At 44.2% G+C, this 18,885-nt stretch overlaps 2 protein-coding genes across 6 annotated transcripts in view; one reads left to right on the top strand and one right to left on the bottom strand.

Annotated features, from left to right (window-relative positions):
* Positions 1 to 17,546, top strand: part of b3galnt2 (beta-1,3-N-acetylgalactosaminyltransferase 2) — a 50,156-nt gene extending 32,610 nt beyond the window's left edge. Inside the window, exons 10-14 of one of the 4 annotated variants that reach the window (XR_013497798.1) lie at positions 1,142 to 1,301; positions 4,640 to 4,696; positions 7,216 to 7,372; positions 13,263 to 13,383; positions 17,365 to 17,514. Coding sequence is in view for 3 of the 4 variants with exons in the window: in XM_078213389.1 (XP_078069515.1) it covers positions 1,142 to 1,301; positions 4,640 to 4,696; positions 7,216 to 7,343; positions 17,365 to 17,515 (496 nt within the window). In the remaining variant the exon portion in view is untranslated. Of the gene's footprint in view, positions 1 to 1,141; positions 1,302 to 4,639; positions 4,697 to 7,215; positions 7,373 to 11,216; positions 11,437 to 13,262; positions 13,384 to 17,364 lie in introns of those variants that run through there. The other 3 variants (XM_078213389.1, XM_078213390.1, XM_078213391.1) reach the window with 3 other exon arrangements.
* Positions 11,126 to 18,885, bottom strand: part of tbce (tubulin folding cofactor E) — a 59,929-nt gene continuing 52,169 nt past the window's right edge. Inside the window, exons 14-17 of one of the 2 annotated variants that reach the window (XM_078213393.1) lie at positions 17,698 to 17,766; positions 16,179 to 16,238; positions 15,041 to 15,132; positions 11,126 to 13,363 (exon numbers count right to left, since the gene is read on the bottom strand). In XM_078213393.1, coding sequence (XP_078069519.1) covers positions 13,274 to 13,363; positions 15,041 to 15,132; positions 16,179 to 16,238; positions 17,698 to 17,766 — 311 coding nt within the window. In that variant the 3' untranslated portion in view covers positions 11,126 to 13,273. Of the gene's footprint in view, positions 13,364 to 15,040; positions 15,157 to 16,178; positions 16,239 to 17,697; positions 17,767 to 18,885 lie in introns of both variants that reach the window. The other variant, XM_078213392.1, reaches the window with a different exon arrangement.

Genomic DNA, 18,885 nt, shown 5'->3' with positions numbered 1-18,885 from the left:
CTGCCCTACCCATATCAATCATCTTCGTCACTTCCTCGAAAAACTCAATCAAGTTTGTGAGACACGACCTCCCCTTCACAAAACCATATTGCCTCTCACTAATACGTCCACTTATTTCCAAGTGGCAAATTAACCTAAAAGGATGTGATACATTAGTCATTTAACACAAAATATGTGATGCTTTTTGGAGTGATATGATAAAAGAGTTAATTTATGAAATAGGATCAGTAAACTCTGGAAGCACTGAGCAAGTCGGGCAGCATCTGTAAAGAGATGTAGCGTTAATGTTTCAGGGCAATTACCTTTTTTTCAGAATTGCAAGATGCAAGAAGTTTCAACATCTTTTAAGCAAATACAGGGGAAGGAACAAAAGGGTAGGACTCTGATCAGGTGAAAAGCAGGAGAGATTTTTTTTATTCATACATGGGACATGGGCATCGCTGGCTGGCCAGCATTTATTGTCCATTCCTAGTTGCCCAAGGGCAGAGAGTCAACCACATTGCTGTGGCTCTGGAGTCACATGTAGACCAGACCAGGTAAGGACGGCAGATTTCCTTCCCTGAAGGATATTAGTGAACCAGATGGGTTTTTCCGACAATTGACAATGGTTTCATGGTCATCAGTAAATTCTTAATTTCAGATGTTTGTTATTGAATTCAAATTCCACCATCTGCCGTGGTGGGATTCGAACCCCGGTTCCCAGAACTTTAGCTGAGTTTCTGGATTAATAGTCTCGTGGTAATACCACTAGGCCATTGCCAGAAGAGATGAGTGCAAGGAAAAAGTAACTGATAGTAGAAGTTAGGTCAAAGAGAGGTTTAAATGATTACAGAATGTCCAGGAAGAAATGGATGATTAAAATCTAAAGTTATTAAATTCATATGCTGAGGCTAAAAAGCTTGTGAAGTGTCTAAGTGGAGAGGTGCTGTTCAAGCTGGTGTTGAGTTTCTTGGTTGTTAATCAGAAGCATCTTCCCATTTACAAGTTTTTCTCTCCATATATGCTGCTTGACCCGCTGAGTATTTCCGACATGACCTGTTTCTATCTCACATTTACAGCATCCACGCTATTTTGAGGCTTTGTTTATTTGTTTAGTCAGAAAAGCCTCACGCTCATTCATTTTCCCAATTGGTTTCTTCAGTTTCAGGCAGAATTGGGCGGTAGATAGCAGTGGGAAGTGGATGGAGCTGGAATACCCAAGCCTGGTCTATCCCGATTTTGCCTGTGGTTCTGGTTATGTCGTCTCTCGAAACCTGATTGAGTGGCTGGCAGAAAACGCTAAGACGCTAAAAGTCTATCAGGTACTGGGCGCCTTCTGTGGATTTTAACTGTATTATGGAAATAGTGATTGTAAAATACTCGCTGGTTTTTTCACCCGTTTTAGATTTCAGTAACTTTTTTTGCCTTAGCAATTCCTAAGCTGTTGCATGTTAGGGTTATAATGCAATTTAAAGTTTATTTATTATTGTCACAAGTAGGCTTACATTAACACTGCAATAAATTTACTGTGAAAATTGTAATCAATCTCTTTTTGTTAGTGTACAACAACTCCAGACAAGAGTTGAAGAAAACACCAGTGCTTAGAAAGCTTTGTGATACAAAGGTACAAAGTCACCTGGTTTTCCAAGTCTGCTACGTAAGAAATAGGAGCTGGAGGGTGGCCAGTGGTTAGCACTGCTACCTCACAGCGCCAAGGACCTGAGTTCGATTCCCGGCTTGGGTCACTGTCTAAGTGGTCTGCATGTTCTCTCTGTATCTGCGTGGGTTTCCCCCGGATGCTCCAATTTCCTCCCACAGTCCAAAAATGTGCAGGTTAGGTGGATTGGCCATGCTAATTTGTCCTTTTGTGGCTCGGGATGTGTAGGTTAGAAGGGTTATGGGTATAGGGCTTGGGTGGGATGCTCTGTTGCAGAGTGGGTGCAGACTCGATGGACCGAATGGCCTCCTTCTGCACTGTAGGGATTCTATGAATAGGCCATATTGTCCCTCGAACTCCGTGAAGCAGTAATCTTCAATTTCACCTTCTCATCTTATGCCCAAGGAGAGTGGGACTAATTGGACAGCTATTTTTTTTAAACTACACCTGGTATTTCTCAAATTACAGTATTTATATACTACATCCTAAAGTACAATTTTCTGTAAGTGGGATCATTTAGCCATCTGGGTGATTTCACTTTGCAGGAACAGATGATCAGCCCGCACTGACTCTACTGCCCGCTTCCTGTCTGGCAAATGGCAGACAGACTGGCCAGACTGTTATCAAAGAGACTGTGATGGTGATGACACAATGTGATCTTATTATAGGGTCCCCCAGCACATTCTATGAGGTCTCAGTGGCAAAGCAACAACTTGCTGTGGCACCCCCTTACCCTGACAAAAAAACAATTTTCAGTATTTGTATGTACATATTTACACAGTGTGTTTGCAAAGCAATATTGTGCCTTTACAGGAACTGATCATCAGACCTAAAGAGTGTTCCTGCTAATCTTCTGCCAAGTCTTTATTCCAAGCTCACCATCAACTTAAAACTTCTGTCCAATCCCAACATCTGCAGAATCAAATTACTAAAGGATTTCCAGTGGATTTTCTGTGCATGTTGAATGGGTGTATGCCTGCAGTATTATTGATGAACTAGAATCTCCACTCACCTCTGACGAAGTGTCATCCAGATTTGAAACGTTGGTTCTGCTCTCTCTCTCCACAATGCTGTCAGACCTGCTGAGATTTTCCAGCATTTTCTGTCTTTGTCTCCACTCACCTCCCTCAGTCTCCAGCTGAGCAAGTATCCAGCAACCACATCACATTTACTAATTGTCTCAGCAAACACTATAGGAACAGGAGTAAGACACATGGCCTCTCGAGCCTGTTAATTAGATCATGGCAGTTCTGTATTTAAATTCCGTCTATCTGGCTTGGTTCTGTAGCCTCTCGTGCCCTTGCCCATCAAGAATCTATGATGTGGAGATGCCGGTGTTGGACTGGGCACAGTGAGAAGTCTCACAACACCAAGTTAAAGTCCAACAGGTTTATTTGGAATCATGAGCTTTCGGAGGGCCGCTCGTCATTCCAAATAAACCCGTTGGACTTTAATCAAAAATCTAGCAATCGCAGTTTGGGAAATTTCAATTGAACCCCAGCCTCCTCAGCCTTTTGGGGGGAATTCTCACATTTTCACTTCCCTTTTGAAGTCCTCCCTGACCCCAAACAACCCAGCTCTGATTTTAAGGTTATGGCCCTTTATTTTGGACTCCCCGACCAAAGGAAATACTTTCTCTCCAGCTACCTGGTCAACCGGTGGGGGTGTGATACAGTTCACTCAGGCAGTCTCGAGTTGTGTAGCAACCTGTAGTACATGGCTGCTCAGGAATCTCCTACTCTTACCATCTGCCATTGGCAAGAGTTGGAAGGATTTGCAGGCTGATACTCAACCTGTTTGGCCACGTTATGAACATATCTTCCTTGGCCCTTGACCTGCAAGCCTTGGCTGGAACTGGAGTTTCTGGCTCAGGAGCTACCAGTGTGCCACAAAACCTCTCTCCAGATTCTGAGGAAGCCTCATTTTGCTCTTCAGTGCATGAACACTGCAGCAGGAGAAGACTTCACAACCAGGCCATGAGAAAACTGTATAATGCTGCACGATTCTACAGTATTTATTCATGATAATTCATTTGTTTAATCATATATTTAGAATCCAATTGTTTTGAAATTATATCTTCCTTAATCCTACCTACACTTTGGGCATTGTTTCTGTAATAGAAATAATGATGGAATCAGAATCCCTACAGTGCAGAAGGAGGCCATTTGGCCCATCAAGTCTGCACTGACAACAATCCCACCCAGGTCCTATTCCCATAACCCCACACATTTACCCTGCTAATCCCCCTGACATTAAGGGTCAATTTAGCATGGTCAATCAACCTAACCCGCTCATCTTTGGACTGTGGAAGGAAACTGGAGCACCCGGAGGGAACCTACGCAGACACGGGGAGAACGTGCAAACTCCACACAGACGGTAACCCGAGGCTGGAATTGAACCCGGGTCCCTGGCGCTGTGAGACAGCAGCGCTAACCACTGTGCCACCGTGCCGTACAGACAACCTTCAGTACGGAGTGGGTTTGTGAGGATGTAAGAGTAACATTTAATATTGAATCACATTTCAGAATTCAGCGACATTAAAGCTCAGATTGACATTAAAAATTCACTCGGCAACAACATCTTATTGTCACAGAAAATAGAAAATCAATGGTGCTAAAATAATAGGGAAAAGGAGATTGAACTGAGCAAATGAAGCCGCTGAATGTTTTAGTAGGACAGGAAAAACTTGAGAAGTGCCCAGCATAGTATGTAAGAGTGGGCAGCATTCCTTGTATCTTAGTATTTATTGCAGACCAATATCCTGAAGGAACATTGTTCCTTATTGCAGTGTTTCTTCCAGCAATGATTCACCAGCAAGGATGAGGTGCGAGTTGGAGGCAGTGGTGTCTGAGGCACCTTCTGCCCTCATCCTTCTGTTTCAAACTATTTAGAGGCTGAATTGCGAAATGAAGGTAATTTATACTGGGTAATTCACATGGTAGCCAGTTACATGTAGAATGTATGGCTGTGAGAATAATGTGCTGCTCTGTATTGTACCTACAGGGTGAAGATGTCAGCATGGGCATTTGGATGGCTGCAGTTGGACCTCAGCGTCATCAGGTGACCAAATTACATTCAACATTTCCAGTGTTGTTTTCTCTCAGATTTGTGATTGATTGGGCCCGATTTTACCAAACCTTTAAACGGGCGCGAAATCGCGGTAAAGTTGGACGTCGGGCCTATACCGCGATCTGCACCCGATTCCAAGCAGATCGCGGCTTTACCGACACCCGATTCCGGCGCAGGTCCGGCCTGCGCCCAAATCGGGCAGCCCGACGATTTAAATGCACTAGCATGCATTTAAATCGACTTAATGAACCGCGCGCCCAACTCTACCTCCAAATCCCACTTTACCGTCTTCTGGTCCGTTCCACATCCGCGCTTTTAGCGACCTGCCGAATGAAAGTCCGAAGCGGATTTCTATTCTGCAGGGGAACCTCCGAAGCCCTCTCTGCCCTTGTGAAGTCACCGTCCTCCTCGACCATCCTTCGCTAACCACCCCGGCAGACCCCGCCCCCCCGGGATCGGACCCCGCCCCCCCGGGATCGGACCCCCCTGGGAGGCAGGCCCCCCTCGGCAGATCCCAGCCCCGGGATCGGACCCCCCTGGGAGGCAGGCCCCCCTCGCCAGAGCACACCCCCAACCTACCTCGATCGCTGGTCTCCCTCCACCATCCTTCCGACCTGCAGCCCTTCGAGAGCCTGCAGCACCTTCCTGGCCTTCCGCTGGCGTCCGTCAGAGGAGGGGGGCGGGCTCAGATGGATCTCTGGTTTGGGGGGGGCGGGGAGGATGGACTTGGGAGAATCGTGCAAACTGAAAATAATGTATTTGTTCTGCCTAATTATCTATGGGAAAGGTAATTAAACTACAGTGTCCTAGTGAGCAATTAGTGACCTGTATAATACATTTGTGATCCGTAACTGGATTGTTGATGCTCAAATGTTCAGAGTCCTGTGGTGAACTTGGAAGAATTGTCCCCGTGGTGGAACTTGGTTGGAAATAAGATTCAAGGAGATTACTACATCTGGGAAACCAACCATAGTGAAAAGAAGCTTGTATTGGCAACTCTTCTCTCACATCCCATGGCAGATGTGCCCCTACTTATGAATGTGATTTGCATGGGCAACGTTGGGTGTAGCTACTCTGCCTCTGGAGCAGCCTTGGATCCTCGGTCATCTTGTTTTCATCTGAACATTGCACAGAATTAGAGGAATCCCCTTTGGAAGATAATGTCAAAATTATAATCACAGGAACTAAAAACCTGACAGTCAAAAATTTGGGAAAATATTTCAAAATATGGACGGGGGGATATTTATTTTGAAATATTTTCCCAAATTTGTGACTGTCAGGTTTTTAGTCCCTGGATAATAATTTTGACATTATCTTCCAAAGGGGATTCCTCTAATTCTGGGCAATGTTCAGATGAAAACAAGATGACCGAGGATCCAAGGCTGCTCCAGAGGCAGAGTAGCTGCACCCAGCGTTGCCCATGCAAATCACATTCATAAGTAGGGGCACATCTGCCATGGGATGTGAGAGAAGAGTTGCCAATACAAGCTTCTTTTCACTATGGTTGGTTTCCCAGATGTAGTAATCTCCTTGAATCTTATTTCCAACCAGGTTCCACCACGGGGACAATTCTGCCAAGTTCACCACAGGACTCTGAACATTTGAGCATCAACAATCCAGTTACGGATCACAAATGTATTATACAGGTCACTAATTGCTCACTAGGACACTGTAGTTTAATTACCTTTCCCATAGATAATTAGGCAGCACAAAGAGGATGCTACATTATTTTCAGTTTGCAAGATTCTCCCAAGTCCATCCTCCCCGCCTCTCTGCTCTCTCTGCTGGTTTTTTCTTTCACGCCCGGGCACGCTACATCGGATTTTTTTTTGACCTGCGCATGCGCAGTTCAGAGCTCCGATCGTTCCGGCAGCGCTAAGCCCCGCCCACAGCGTGGATCGGACTGGAGCTGGCAAAAAGCGTATGGGCGCGCTGGAAAGAGGATTCCAGGCTTGGATCTGCATTATGCCCAGATGCGGCCCTCAGACTCCAAATGGTAAAATAGGGCCCATTGTGTAAGGAGTTCAGAAAAGGCTGATTTAGGCATCTAAGACTGATTTTCACAGTAATTATGCCGTAGCTATTTATCAATCAATTCTTCATTGCATTGAAGTACAACAGAAACAGGCCATTCAGCCCATCTGGTCCATGCCAGTGTATTTGCTCTATATGACTCTCCTCCCACCCCTCTCCCTCAACCTTTTGATTCCTTTCTTTCTCGTGCTTACCTAGCTTCCTCTTAAATGTATCTGTGCTATTCGCCTCAACTACTCCAGTGGTAGTGAGTTCCACATTTTAACCACTCTCCAGGTAACAAAATATCTCTGGAAGTCCTTATTGCATTTATCAGTGATTTATTTATGGACCCTAGTTAGACTCACCACACAAATATATCTTCCCTTTCTCACAAGAGCCTTTAACTCGTGCTGTTTTCAGTAACTTACACTTCTCCTTGTAAGTATTTCATGTAAATAGCTTGTATTAAAATGTCTATTTTCTCTGCTGACAAGGACCCTCACTGGCTGTGTGAAAAGAAGTGTCAACCCGGCGCGCTCTCATCCCCCCAGTACTCTCCAGGGGAGTTGCTCGAGTTGTGGAAGAATAAGGAACAGTGTGGAAACCCCTGTTACTGTCAAAAGTGAGGATCACCAGTGAATTCTCAGCAAGGCAGGACAAATATCAAAGATCTTTTGGCTTGGGTGCTCTAGGTTGTGTACATGGTCTTTTGCTCCGCTTGTCCAAATATGGTCCGTCTTTTATCAAAGGATGATGAATCAGTGTTGACAGACCAGATAGTGGTTGGAATGAAATGACTGTGATCATAAAGGACCTACCAAAGAGCTTCCAGCTCCACTGGGCCCTATGGGCTTTTTTACCTGTTACTGAGCTCACACTATTCAGGTTGGTTCTGAGGTGGCACTGCACACAACTTTCCTGTGTAGGGCAAGATGTTAACAGCAGGTCACTTTAATTATCAGACAAATGTTGGCAAATCTTCCTATTTTTGTATTTGTAAGAATAAAAGCACTCTAAATCCTTTTCTGTCTTCCCAGCCCCACCACACCTTGTTTCCTTTCTCGATTCTAAGTACAAAGAACAATACAGCACAGGAACAGGTCCTTCGGCCCTCCAAGCCTGCACCGATCATGTGTTCCTAACTAGACCATCCGTTTGTATCCCTCTATTCCCAGTCTGTTCATGTGGCTATCTAGATAAGTCTTAAATGATCCTAGCGTGTCTGCCTCAACCACCTTGCTTGGTAGTGCATTCCAGGCCCCCACCACCCTCTGTGTAAAATATGTCCCCCGCATACCTGTATTGAACCTTGCCCCCCTTACCTTGAACTTGTGACCCCTTGTGTTTGTCATTTCTGACCTGGGAAAAAGCTTCCAACTGTTCACCCTATCTATGCCCTTCATAATTTTATAAACTTCTATTAGGTCACCCCTCAACCTCCGTCTTTCCAGGGAGAACAACCCTAGTTTACTCAATCTCACCTCATAGCTAAGACCCGCCATACCAGGCAACATCCTGGTAAATCTTTTCTGCACTCTCTCCAAAGCCTCCACGTCCTCTGGTAGTGTGGCGACCAGAACTGGACGCAGTATTCCAAATGTGGCCTAACCAACGTTCTATATAACTGCAACATCATATGCCAACTTTTATACTCTATACCCCGTCCAATAAAGGCAAGCATGCCATATGCCTTCTTCACCACCTTTTCCACCTGTGCTGCCACCTTTAAAGATCTGTGGACTTGCACACCCAGATCCCTGTGTGTGTCTATACTCCTGATGGTTCTGCCATTTATTGTATAGCTCCCCCTGCATTAGATCTACCAAAGTGCATCACTTTGCATTTATCTGGATTAAATTCCATCTGCCATTTCTCCGCCCAATTTCTATCCATATCCTGCTGTATTCTCTGACAATGTTCATCACTATCCGCAACTCCAGCAATCTTTGTGTCGTCCGCAAACTTACTAATCAGACCAGCTACATCTTCTTCCAAATCATTTATATATATCACAAACAGCAGAGGTCCCAGTACAGAGCCCTGCGGAACACCACGAATCACAGACCTCCAATCAGCAAAAGACCCCTCCACTGCTACCCTCTGTCTTCTATGGCCAAGCCAGTTCTGTACCCATCTAGTTTTGATCCCATAAGATTTAACCTTTTGCACCAGCCACAGCCCTTCCCTCGTCAATCATTTTTGTCACCTCCTCAAAAAACTCAACCAAATTTGTGAGGCATGACCTCCCTCATACAAAACCATGTTGTCTATCGCTAATGAGACTATTCAGTTCTAAATATGTATAGATCCTATCTCTAAGAATCTTCTCCAACAATTTCCCTACCACGGACGTCAAGCTCACTGGCCTATAATTACCCGGGTTATCCTTGCTACCCTTCTTAAATAACGGGACCACATTTGCTATCCTCCAATCCTCTGGGACCTCACCTGTGTCCAATGAAGAAACAAAGATTTCTGTTAGAGGCCCAGCAATTTCATCTCTTGTCTCTCTCAGTAAGCTAGGACAGATGCCATCTGGCCCTGGGGATTTGTCTACCTGAATGCTTCCTAAAACACCTAATACTGCCTCCCTTGTAACTGCGATTTGTTTTAACGGGTCTACACATCCCTCTGAGACACTACCAATCAACGTGTCCCTCTCCTTTGTGAATACTGATGCATTCATTTAGGATCTCACCTACTTCCTTGGGTTCCAAGCATAATTCCCCTCGTTTGTTCTCGAGAGCTCTGACTCTTTCTCTGACAACCCTCTTGTTCCTAACATATGTATAAAATGCCTTGGGATTCTCCTTAATCCTGTCTGCCAAGGACATTTCGTGACCCCTTTTTGCCCTTCTAACTCCCTGTTTGAGTTCTTTTCTACTTTCTCTGTATTCCTCCAGTGCCTCATCTGTTTTTAGCTGCCTGGACCTTATGTATGCCTCTTTTTTCTTTTTGATTAGACCCACAATTTCTCTGGTTATCCACGGCTCTCGAATCCTACCTTTCCTGTCCTTCCTCTTTACAGGCACATGCCTGTCCTGCACTCCTATCAACTGCTCCTTAAAAGACTCCCACATGCCAGATATGGATTTACCCTCGAACAGCCTCTCCCAATCAACAGCCACCAAATCCTGCCTAATCCGGCTGTAGTTAGCCTTCCCCCAATTCAGCACCTTACCTGTAGGACAACACTCATCCTTTTCCATGACTATCCGAAAGTTTACAGAATTGTGGTCACTGTTCACCACAAGTAACAAGCAATGGACGCAGGAAATTATTAACAAAAGGAGAAGGATGGAGGGGTGGAAAATGTGATTGTTTAAGAAACAAGAGATGGAGATGAGTGTATGCACTCAACTGGCATAGGAACTTGTGATGTTCCCCAAAGGTCTCAACTTTTTAACCACATTTACCAATCACTTAAATTAAGAGGGAATCGTACACCGAAGTTTGTTGACACTAAATTAGGTGGTACAATAGGTCATGTAGATGGGAACAGAAAGTTGCAAAAGGACACGAGTTGGAAAAATGACAGCAGATGGGAGTTCCAATGGGCAAGTGGTGAAAAGGGCAAACAGGATTTAAGGATATGCAGATTATACTCAAGGTAGCTCTAGGCACCAGGATGAAGGGCAACTGAGATTGGGGAAGCTAATCCCTACTGAGTCAGGGAACGGGGTGTTTACACATGGAGTTACACATGTTTACATAGAAGTGATTTTTGCTTAAATACCTAAAACTGATCAAGCTGATAGGAGAGGAGGAATTTAAGTTTAGAGTGCCTACTTAATTAAGGTCTATTACCTTCACACACAGGGTGGTAAACGTGCAATAATCTACCCAGCAATTGGGGTTGAGGTGGCAGAAGCTTTGGTAAATGCCAAGTTGTTGAGTTTTTTTTGGTGTACAGAATCAAGTGAAGTTTGAAAGTGGTCAAAGGTTTTTGTAATTCACACAGCAAAGGGATTGAATGTATTATCTGTCCACCCAAGTACAAATTCCTGGCTGGGTCTTATGCTCAGGGCCAATTTAAGATAATCCAGACACTGGAAATGGAACATCCAGTCACTGGAACCTGCTTCCCCGAAGGTTTTTGGGTTGCATTCTCTATACCTTAAAAATACTCATAAGCTTTAGCTCCTTCCATAAGGGGTGATGTCCTTGGCCTGCCCTGTAAAAGTGGTGATACCTGACCAAACGTGCTACTGACTCATTTCCTTACAAAGGCCACCCACATTGTACATACTCAGGCGACACCTAGAACAATCACAACATGCACAAGGGCCGTTTTACACAAGTTGGACAGTACAAACCATAGTACAGTTCCAGAACAGAATCTTATGAAAGAATCATGTTATTAAAGTTTGTTTTAGCTCAGCTAATGAGGAAGAAAACCATGACTGCAGCAAAAACCTTTTATTATAGAGTGAGAGGAATGGAATTTGCAGAGGTTCCTCATACAGATGTTTACCAATGTCAAATGTAATTACAGCTCTTGTAACCCACAACGTTCTACATACAACACATTAAAGGTGTATGAGTCTCTCTAAGAAGCTCTGGAAGTGGACAAAGCTTTCGAGGAGAGTAATATTCTATACATTGAGATGTTATGAATCCTGTGGATGATAAACTAAAACTGGCAAACTTCCTATTTTTGTATTTGTAAGAATAAAAGCACTAAATCCTTTTCTGTCTTCCCCAGCCCCACCACATCTTGTTTCCTTTCTTGATTCTAAGTAATAAGCAGTGGGCGCAGGAAATTATTAACAAAAGGAGAAGGATGGAGGGGTGGAAAATGTGATTGTTTAAGAAACAAGAGATGGAGACGAGTGTATGCACTCAACTGGCACAGGAACTAGTGATGTTCCCCAAAGGTCTCAACTTTTTAACCACATTTACCAATCACTTAAATTAAGAGGGAATCGTATACCAAAGTTTGCTGATGACACTAAATTAGGTGGTACAATAGGTCATGTAGATGGGAACAGAAAGTTGCAAAGGGACACGAGTTGGAAAAATGACAGCAGATGGGAGTTCCAAAGGGCAAGTGGTGAAAAGGGCAAACAGAGTCTGAAGAGAGGAAGCAAACTAGTATTTATGATCTAACCCTGATCTACCTTGGAGTTAAGGCAACATGTGGTGGGTTTAGAGTTTGAGGCTGTAGGCTAGCTACAAAATAAATGGGGTACCGGGAGGAGGGTCAGATTTTTACAGCAACATAACAGCGCATGCTGCATTCAAGTGAGGGACGTCACAATGCCCCAAGGTGAAAATGTTTTATTTTTTGCTTTTTGAATATTAGTATGTCTCCTGTTAGCACACTGAGGGGAATTGTGAACTTTTGGAGAGATGAGGTGCCAGTGACGTATTTGACACTTAAATGTTCTAGGGGCAGGAAGCAATCTAATAGCTCCAGCCAAATTCCAAAACGCTACCACTTTAATGCAGTCCCTCAATTGCTAGCTGTCCTACAGTTTCATACAAGGATAAAGGCTAGAGTTGGATAGTGTGGGGGGACATTAAAAAATACAAATGTTAAACTATAATAACAGTCCATTTCATTAACTGTCAAAACCACGTCAGATAAACGCAATGTAAAAGTTACATTTCATAAAATGAATTGTTATTCTTAAAAGCTTCCAAAACAGCTGGCAGTTTCTGACAATGCTACACTGAAATTAATTTTACACAGGATTTACAAATACCTCTCCCCAATAATATGCAGAACATTATTCTCCTTCTCCAGCTTTGTCACATGCTCAGCCCACTCCCATTTCCCTGCTGCACACACAATAGCTGGGAGGACAGACTGCTTTCAGCACGAACCTGCTCCACAACCACCACTCATTTTGATGACCACAGGTTCACCTTATAGGGGACAAGAGAGATCTTGGGAACTGTGTTCAGTCAAGAATCATCCAAACTCACCTGTAGAAGGTACTTGAACTTAGAATGCGTGTTAAGCCTCTGAATCAGTCCAATGCAGTAACATTAAGGCCAAAGGCCCAGAACTACCAAAATATTTAACACTGAACCTTTCACATCACTTCAAATGGTTCAGAACCATTACAGTACAAAGAGCAAACACTGAGAGTGAGGTTCACCACTCAATGTCTGCATTAGGATTTTCAGTAAACATATGGTGTCAGAACATGTTAATTTTAGAACTGTTTTATGAACTGCATCTTCAGGCTTGTTTATTGTGTAAAGATACAATGAGCTTCGTTTTTTTATTAACCAAAAACAATTAAGTACAAAGCTGAGAGTTTTGACATAGTTGCATATTATAAAGCGGACTTTGTGATATCCATATCACATTCTGTTTCTGTAGCTTTGAGGCTGGCACAGAAATAAATCACTGTTCATCAACAGGGATTTAGCCTGCATTGTTTTCAGCACAGATGTAAATCAGTACTGCTTCTTGCTGCACGTACCGTACAGGATCACATGCATCTTTGTTAGAGTGCTGGGATGGTGCTGAAAAATATCTCTGTCAAGGCTCTGAATATCGTTCCTTTTCTTTCTCTGTTATGTGCAGGTCACATGCAGCTACCATCGCACTAATATACAGTCTCCACTCTCTATCGAGTAGTATGATAGAGGCTTCAGGTCGTTATCCATATCTATTTCCATGTCCATCTAAGAAAATATATAAAAAGGTCAGTTTTACTGTTCAGGAATCATGTCGACAGAGTATGCACAGATTTCCATTGGAAGGATGGCGAGCAAATTACTCTGAGTAGGTTCTCATTGGGAATTTAGATTGTTTCTTCAGCAATCATTCATTGCTGTACCATTGTAAATACTTACAATGCTGAAAAGGGAAGTGTAAAAAATATTTGATGTCAGTACTGCGAAGCATTGCTACTGGCTGAATGAGGCACGCTCAAGCGATCCTGTTTGTGGTTCAGAAAGTGGCTGCTATTGTCTGCGAGTTCACACAGTGGGTGATCTCTCTTCAATGTTTATCAAATGACCAGCTTCCCCCAAACTACTCCACCACCTTCACCTGCAAGTAGTGGCTTGCAGAAAGTGAGATTTGATGAGAACTAGGTGGCAGTTTGTTACTGCACAGTTGCCCTTTTGTAGAAACATAGAAAATAGGAGGAGTAGGCCATTTGCCACCTTGAGCCTGCCCCGCCATTCAACATGGTCGTAGTTACTCCTATCTCAATGCCATACTCCCTGCTCTCTCCCCATATCCACTGATGCCTTTAGAAATCTATCAACTTCCTTCTTAAAAAGAGTCAGTGACTTGTCCTCCACAGCTTTAACAATGAACTTCATTCTAGGTCACTTATCAATAGCATGAAGCTGAGGGAGACATGCTTCAGATTGAAGAGGGTGATATTGGATAATCAAAAATTCAAAGCGAATCAAAACTGAGGTGTGTGTGGGAGTGCTGCCCAGCTCATTCCTGGCTGATTTTCCACTGCCTCCAAAAGTTGAATTTTACTCCAACTGACAGCTTTATGTTTCTCCCTGAGTTTCCAATCACTTGCAATTCCTGCAACTAGATTTGGAAGACTTTGAAAAGACACAACTCGTGGCACCAAGTCCCGGTTTGGAACACTGCACCATGACTTGCAATTCAAAGAATTCTTATATTGCATATCACTTTTCCCGCTTTGTCAGCTTTCCTCCGGTCCCTTGCAAGGGTATGGAATCTGTTGCAGTATAGCCAGCCCTGAGGTGTGGGGGGGCAGGAGGACATTCAACCACATGGTAATTGTCAACCTCGGCACTAAGTGACAGGAACTATTCCTCACATTCTCTTCCATACCCATATGTTTGAAATCAACTAACTCGGCATATCCCAGGGATCACTGCATTGCAAATCTGATTCAAGATGTTGTGCCTTAGTCTTCAAACAAACCCTTCCTTCCCAAGACTATAAATCTTAAGAGACACTCGGCCTCCATGGGCTGTTGGGATGCACCTGTAGTCCAATGCAGGTCAAAAAAAGTGCTGTACATGTCCTTGACTATTATCTCATGGATCTTTAAATGAGATGTTTGGCGGCACTATTACACCAACAGCCTGGAGCCAAAGGATTTTAGCATCCCTTCAGGCAGTTTTTGTCCTCACTGCGTCAAATTTCCATGGGAATAGATTGTTTCCTGCATCTCTGAAAACAGGGTTGTTGCAAAACAATATTGAATGAAAAGGAAATTGATTCCTTAATTGTGCTGCCTCGGATTTTGAAAGAGGAAAGCATCCCCTTCCCTGCCCCTTCCCCAAAACACAATCATATGCTCTCACATAGATAAAAGAATCAAGTGAAAACCGCTGGCACTTTAATATGGAATACCTCACCTTTGAGCTGATGTACGTTAGTCTTAATTCAGCACCTGGGACTTTGAGCAATCGATGAAGCAGCCCCCTCACTTTCTGAATGGTCATGGAGTCTACATTAGTCAACAGAACACAAGCTGCTGTTTATTAGCAAGAAGTTTCACGACTTGCAGTCAACAACAACTTACATTTATATAACCACTATTAGCACAATAAAATGTCCCAAAGCAGGACCACAGTAGGATGAATTTTGACGAACGAACATTAGGACAAAATGTGGTCAGAGGTAGGTTTTCAGGAGTGTGTTGAGGAAGAGAGGGGTGGATAGGTTTAAGGAATAAATGCCAGTGCTTAGGACCACTGCTGGAATAGTTAAAATTGAGAATGTGCGCAAGGATAGAACTGGAGCAGTGCAAATATCACTAAGAGAGGGGCTTGTAAGGGCTAGAGGAGGTTAGAGAGAGAGAGGGAGGACTGTAGGAGCTGGGGGAGGTGACAGAGATAGGAGTGTAGGGGCTGAAGGAGGTAACAAATAGGAGGGGGTTGTGGGCTGGAAGAGGTGGTTAACAGAGAGATGGAGGGTGTAGGGGCTGACAAAGGTTACAGGGAGTGGGAGCGTTGCAGATCTTGAGGAGGTTGCAGAGAGAGGGAGTGTTGTGTAAGGGTTGGAGGAGGTCACAGAGCAAGGGAGAGTTGTAGGGGCTGGAGGAGGTTACAAATAGGAAAGGCGAGGTGGGCTGGAGAAGGAAGTTACAGAGAGATGGAGCATTGTAGAGGCTGAAGAAGGCTCCAAGGAGTGGGAGGGTTGCAGAGCTGGAGGAGGTTACAGAGAGGGAAGGTTGTAGGACTGGAGGAAGTTTCAGAGGTAGGGAACCTGGTAGGACTGGAGGATGTACATGAGGGGGCGATTTGTAGGGCTGGAGGAGATTATGGAGGTGGGGAAGGTTGTAGTACTGAGGGAAGGTTACAGAGAGAGGGAGGTCTGAAGGCGATGGAGGAGGTTACAGAGAGAGGGAAGTTTGTAGGACTGGTGGAGGATACAGAGAGAGGGAGGGTATAGAGATAGGATACGAGAGGATTTCATGTTATAAAACAGGCTTGGTGTTTGCTCCCAACCCTGTAATGAGGGTGCAGTGCAGATTATAAACTAATCCTTTACCTGGCAGTTTCTTCTCCAGGGGTTTTTGGTCTGGGCTATCCGGGCACTTAATAGTCAGAGCTGTTGAGGGAAATTAATAAACAACTGAATCTACATATGAATATGCACACTAGGAGCATTCAGCCCCTTGATCAGATTATGGTTGAACTGATTGTGGCCTCCATCTGTCTACCCCCTACTATAACCTTTGACCCCTCCTTGTCAATCAAGAATTGATTTCACTCTGTCTTAATAATGTTCAATGACTCTGCTTCCACTGCTCTCCAGGAAAGAGAATGCCACAAATAAATTACCCTCAGAAGAAAATTCTTATCTCCATCTTAAATGGGAGACTTCTTATTTTTAAACAGTGTCCTCTGGTTCGAGTCTCTCCCACAAGGGAAAACATCCTTTCAGTATCCACTCTGTCCAGTCCCCTCAGAATCTTGTATGTTTCAATAGGATCACCTCTTATTCTTCTAAACTGGCTACCAGCCCAGCCTGTCCAATCTTTCCTCATAAGATAACCCCTTCATCCCAGGAATCAGTTGAGTAAATGTCCTTTGAACCGTTTCTAATGCAATTATATCCCTTCTTAAATAAGGAGCCCAAAGAAAGTCAAAGCCTCAACCGACAGATGATGCCATGGCAACTGGGACTCCACCACCAGATCCCCAACCCGATCAAAGCTTTCCTGATAGTTATAATCTCTCAGTTCTGGCATCATCCTTGTCTGATGGTTTGAGTTACAAGGAGAGGCTGGATACACTGTGACTTTTTTTCCCTGGAGAGTAGGAGGCTTGGGGTGATCTTATAGAGGTCTGTAAAATAATGAGGGGCATAGACAAGGTAGATAGTCAATATCTTTTCCCAAAGGTAGGGGAGTCTAAAACTAGAGGACATAGTTTTAAAGTGAGAGGGGAGAGATACAAAAAGATCCAGAGGGGCAATTGTTTTCACTCAGCGGCTGGTGAGTGTCTGGAACGAGCTGCCAGAGGTAGTAGTAGAAGCGGGTAAAATTTAGTCTGTTAAAAAGTATTAAGACAGTTACATGAGTAAAATGGGTATAGAGGGATATGGGCCAAACGCGGGCAATTGGGACTAGCTCAGTGGTTTAAGAAAAGGGGTAGCATGGACAAGTTGGGCCAAAGGGCCTGTTTCCATGCTGTAAATCTCTATGATTCATCTTTTTTTGCTCCTTCTCCAGTGTCCCTACATACGGACTCTGCACAGTGCTCCCAATGTGCTTGTACCAAGGTTCAAACATGATCATCACAACTTCTTTGCTTTTCCACTCTGTTCCACCAGAAATGAACCCGTGTCTTTTCAATGGTGTTATTAAACTGAGTCATGACTGATTTGTGCATTTGTAGCCCACTGCTCTTTACCCCATTTACACCCGATTTTTCAAGGTATCAGATCTCATTCATTGCACCAAAATATTACCTCACACTTCAGCCAGTTTCCAATGTCAGTAATAGAGATTTGCTTTCTAACAGAGAAGCTGTTTAAATCTCACTTCTGTCGAGTGTGTTCTCACCTAATAGCTGATCCTTTAGGGCAAACAACTTTTGCTGTTCCATCTCGGAAACTTCAGGCGCGCCATACTCTGCCCGGGGAAATGAAAGAAAATGTTGAACACTTGCTGTGCTCACTTCAATGGTAAACAGTAACTATTAGCCATTATTTATGACCATTTGCGTTCTTTATCTTAAAGCACAAGTTTGATTGAGCCAGTGAATTTGGTCAGGTCTGCCTTATTATTTAGGCAGTTCAATGGGTGTGGAACAAGTACAGAACAGAGTATTAATATATTGGTGGGACAAATGGCAAGATTCACACCAAGGTTTATTTACTCAGCAAACAGACTCTATTTATAAAGAGTCTCTACAAACGACAGCAAACAATTCATGACCGAAACTACAGCCAAGTCTCCCAAATCATAGAATCCCTACAGTGCAGGAGGCCATTCAGCCCATCGAGCCTGCACCGACAACAATCCCACCCTATCCCCGTAACCCCATGCATTTACCCTGCTAGTCCCTCCGATGCTAAGGGGCATTTAGCATGGCCAATCAACCTAACCCGCACATCTTTGGAGTGTGGGAGGAAACCCATGCAGACACGGGGAGAAGGTGCAGACTCCGCAGATAGTGACCCAAGGCCGGAATTGAACCCGGGTCTCTGGCACCATGAGGCAGCAGTGCTAACCACTGTGCCGCCCTGATTATTTCTCCAGCAAAACGCAGCAAGTGGAGGATAGTTTGATGATGTACATTTGAAGCATAAAATCAATCCCTGTCACTGGGATTCGGGTGTGACTGACAGGACAATTACCCAATCATCTCCATTCATAGAAATCATAGAAACCCTACAGTGCAGAAGGAGGCCATTCGGCCCATCGAGTCTGCACCGACCACAATCCCACCCAGGCCCTACCCCCACATATTTACCCGCTAATCCCTCTAACCTACGCATTTTAGGATTCTAAGGGGCAATTTTTAACCTGACCAATCAACCTAACCCGCACATCTTTGGACTGTGGGAGGAAACCGGAGCACCCGGAGGAAACCCACGCAGACACGAGGAGAACATGCAAACTCCACACAGACAGTGACCTGAGCCGGGAATCGAACCCAGGACCCTGGAGCTGTGAAGCAGCAGTGCTAACCACTGCGCTACCGTGCCGCCCGTTACTACAAGGTGGCACTTGTAGTAACACTGTATG

This window comes from Mustelus asterias, chromosome 5, assembly GCF_964213995.1.
Source record: "Mustelus asterias chromosome 5, sMusAst1.hap1.1, whole genome shotgun sequence".
In the NCBI taxonomy this organism is placed as follows: domain Eukaryota; kingdom Metazoa; phylum Chordata; class Chondrichthyes; order Carcharhiniformes; family Triakidae; genus Mustelus; species Mustelus asterias.
Note: the sequence above shows the minus strand (reverse complement) of the source record. Positions and strands in the feature narration are given on the sequence as shown.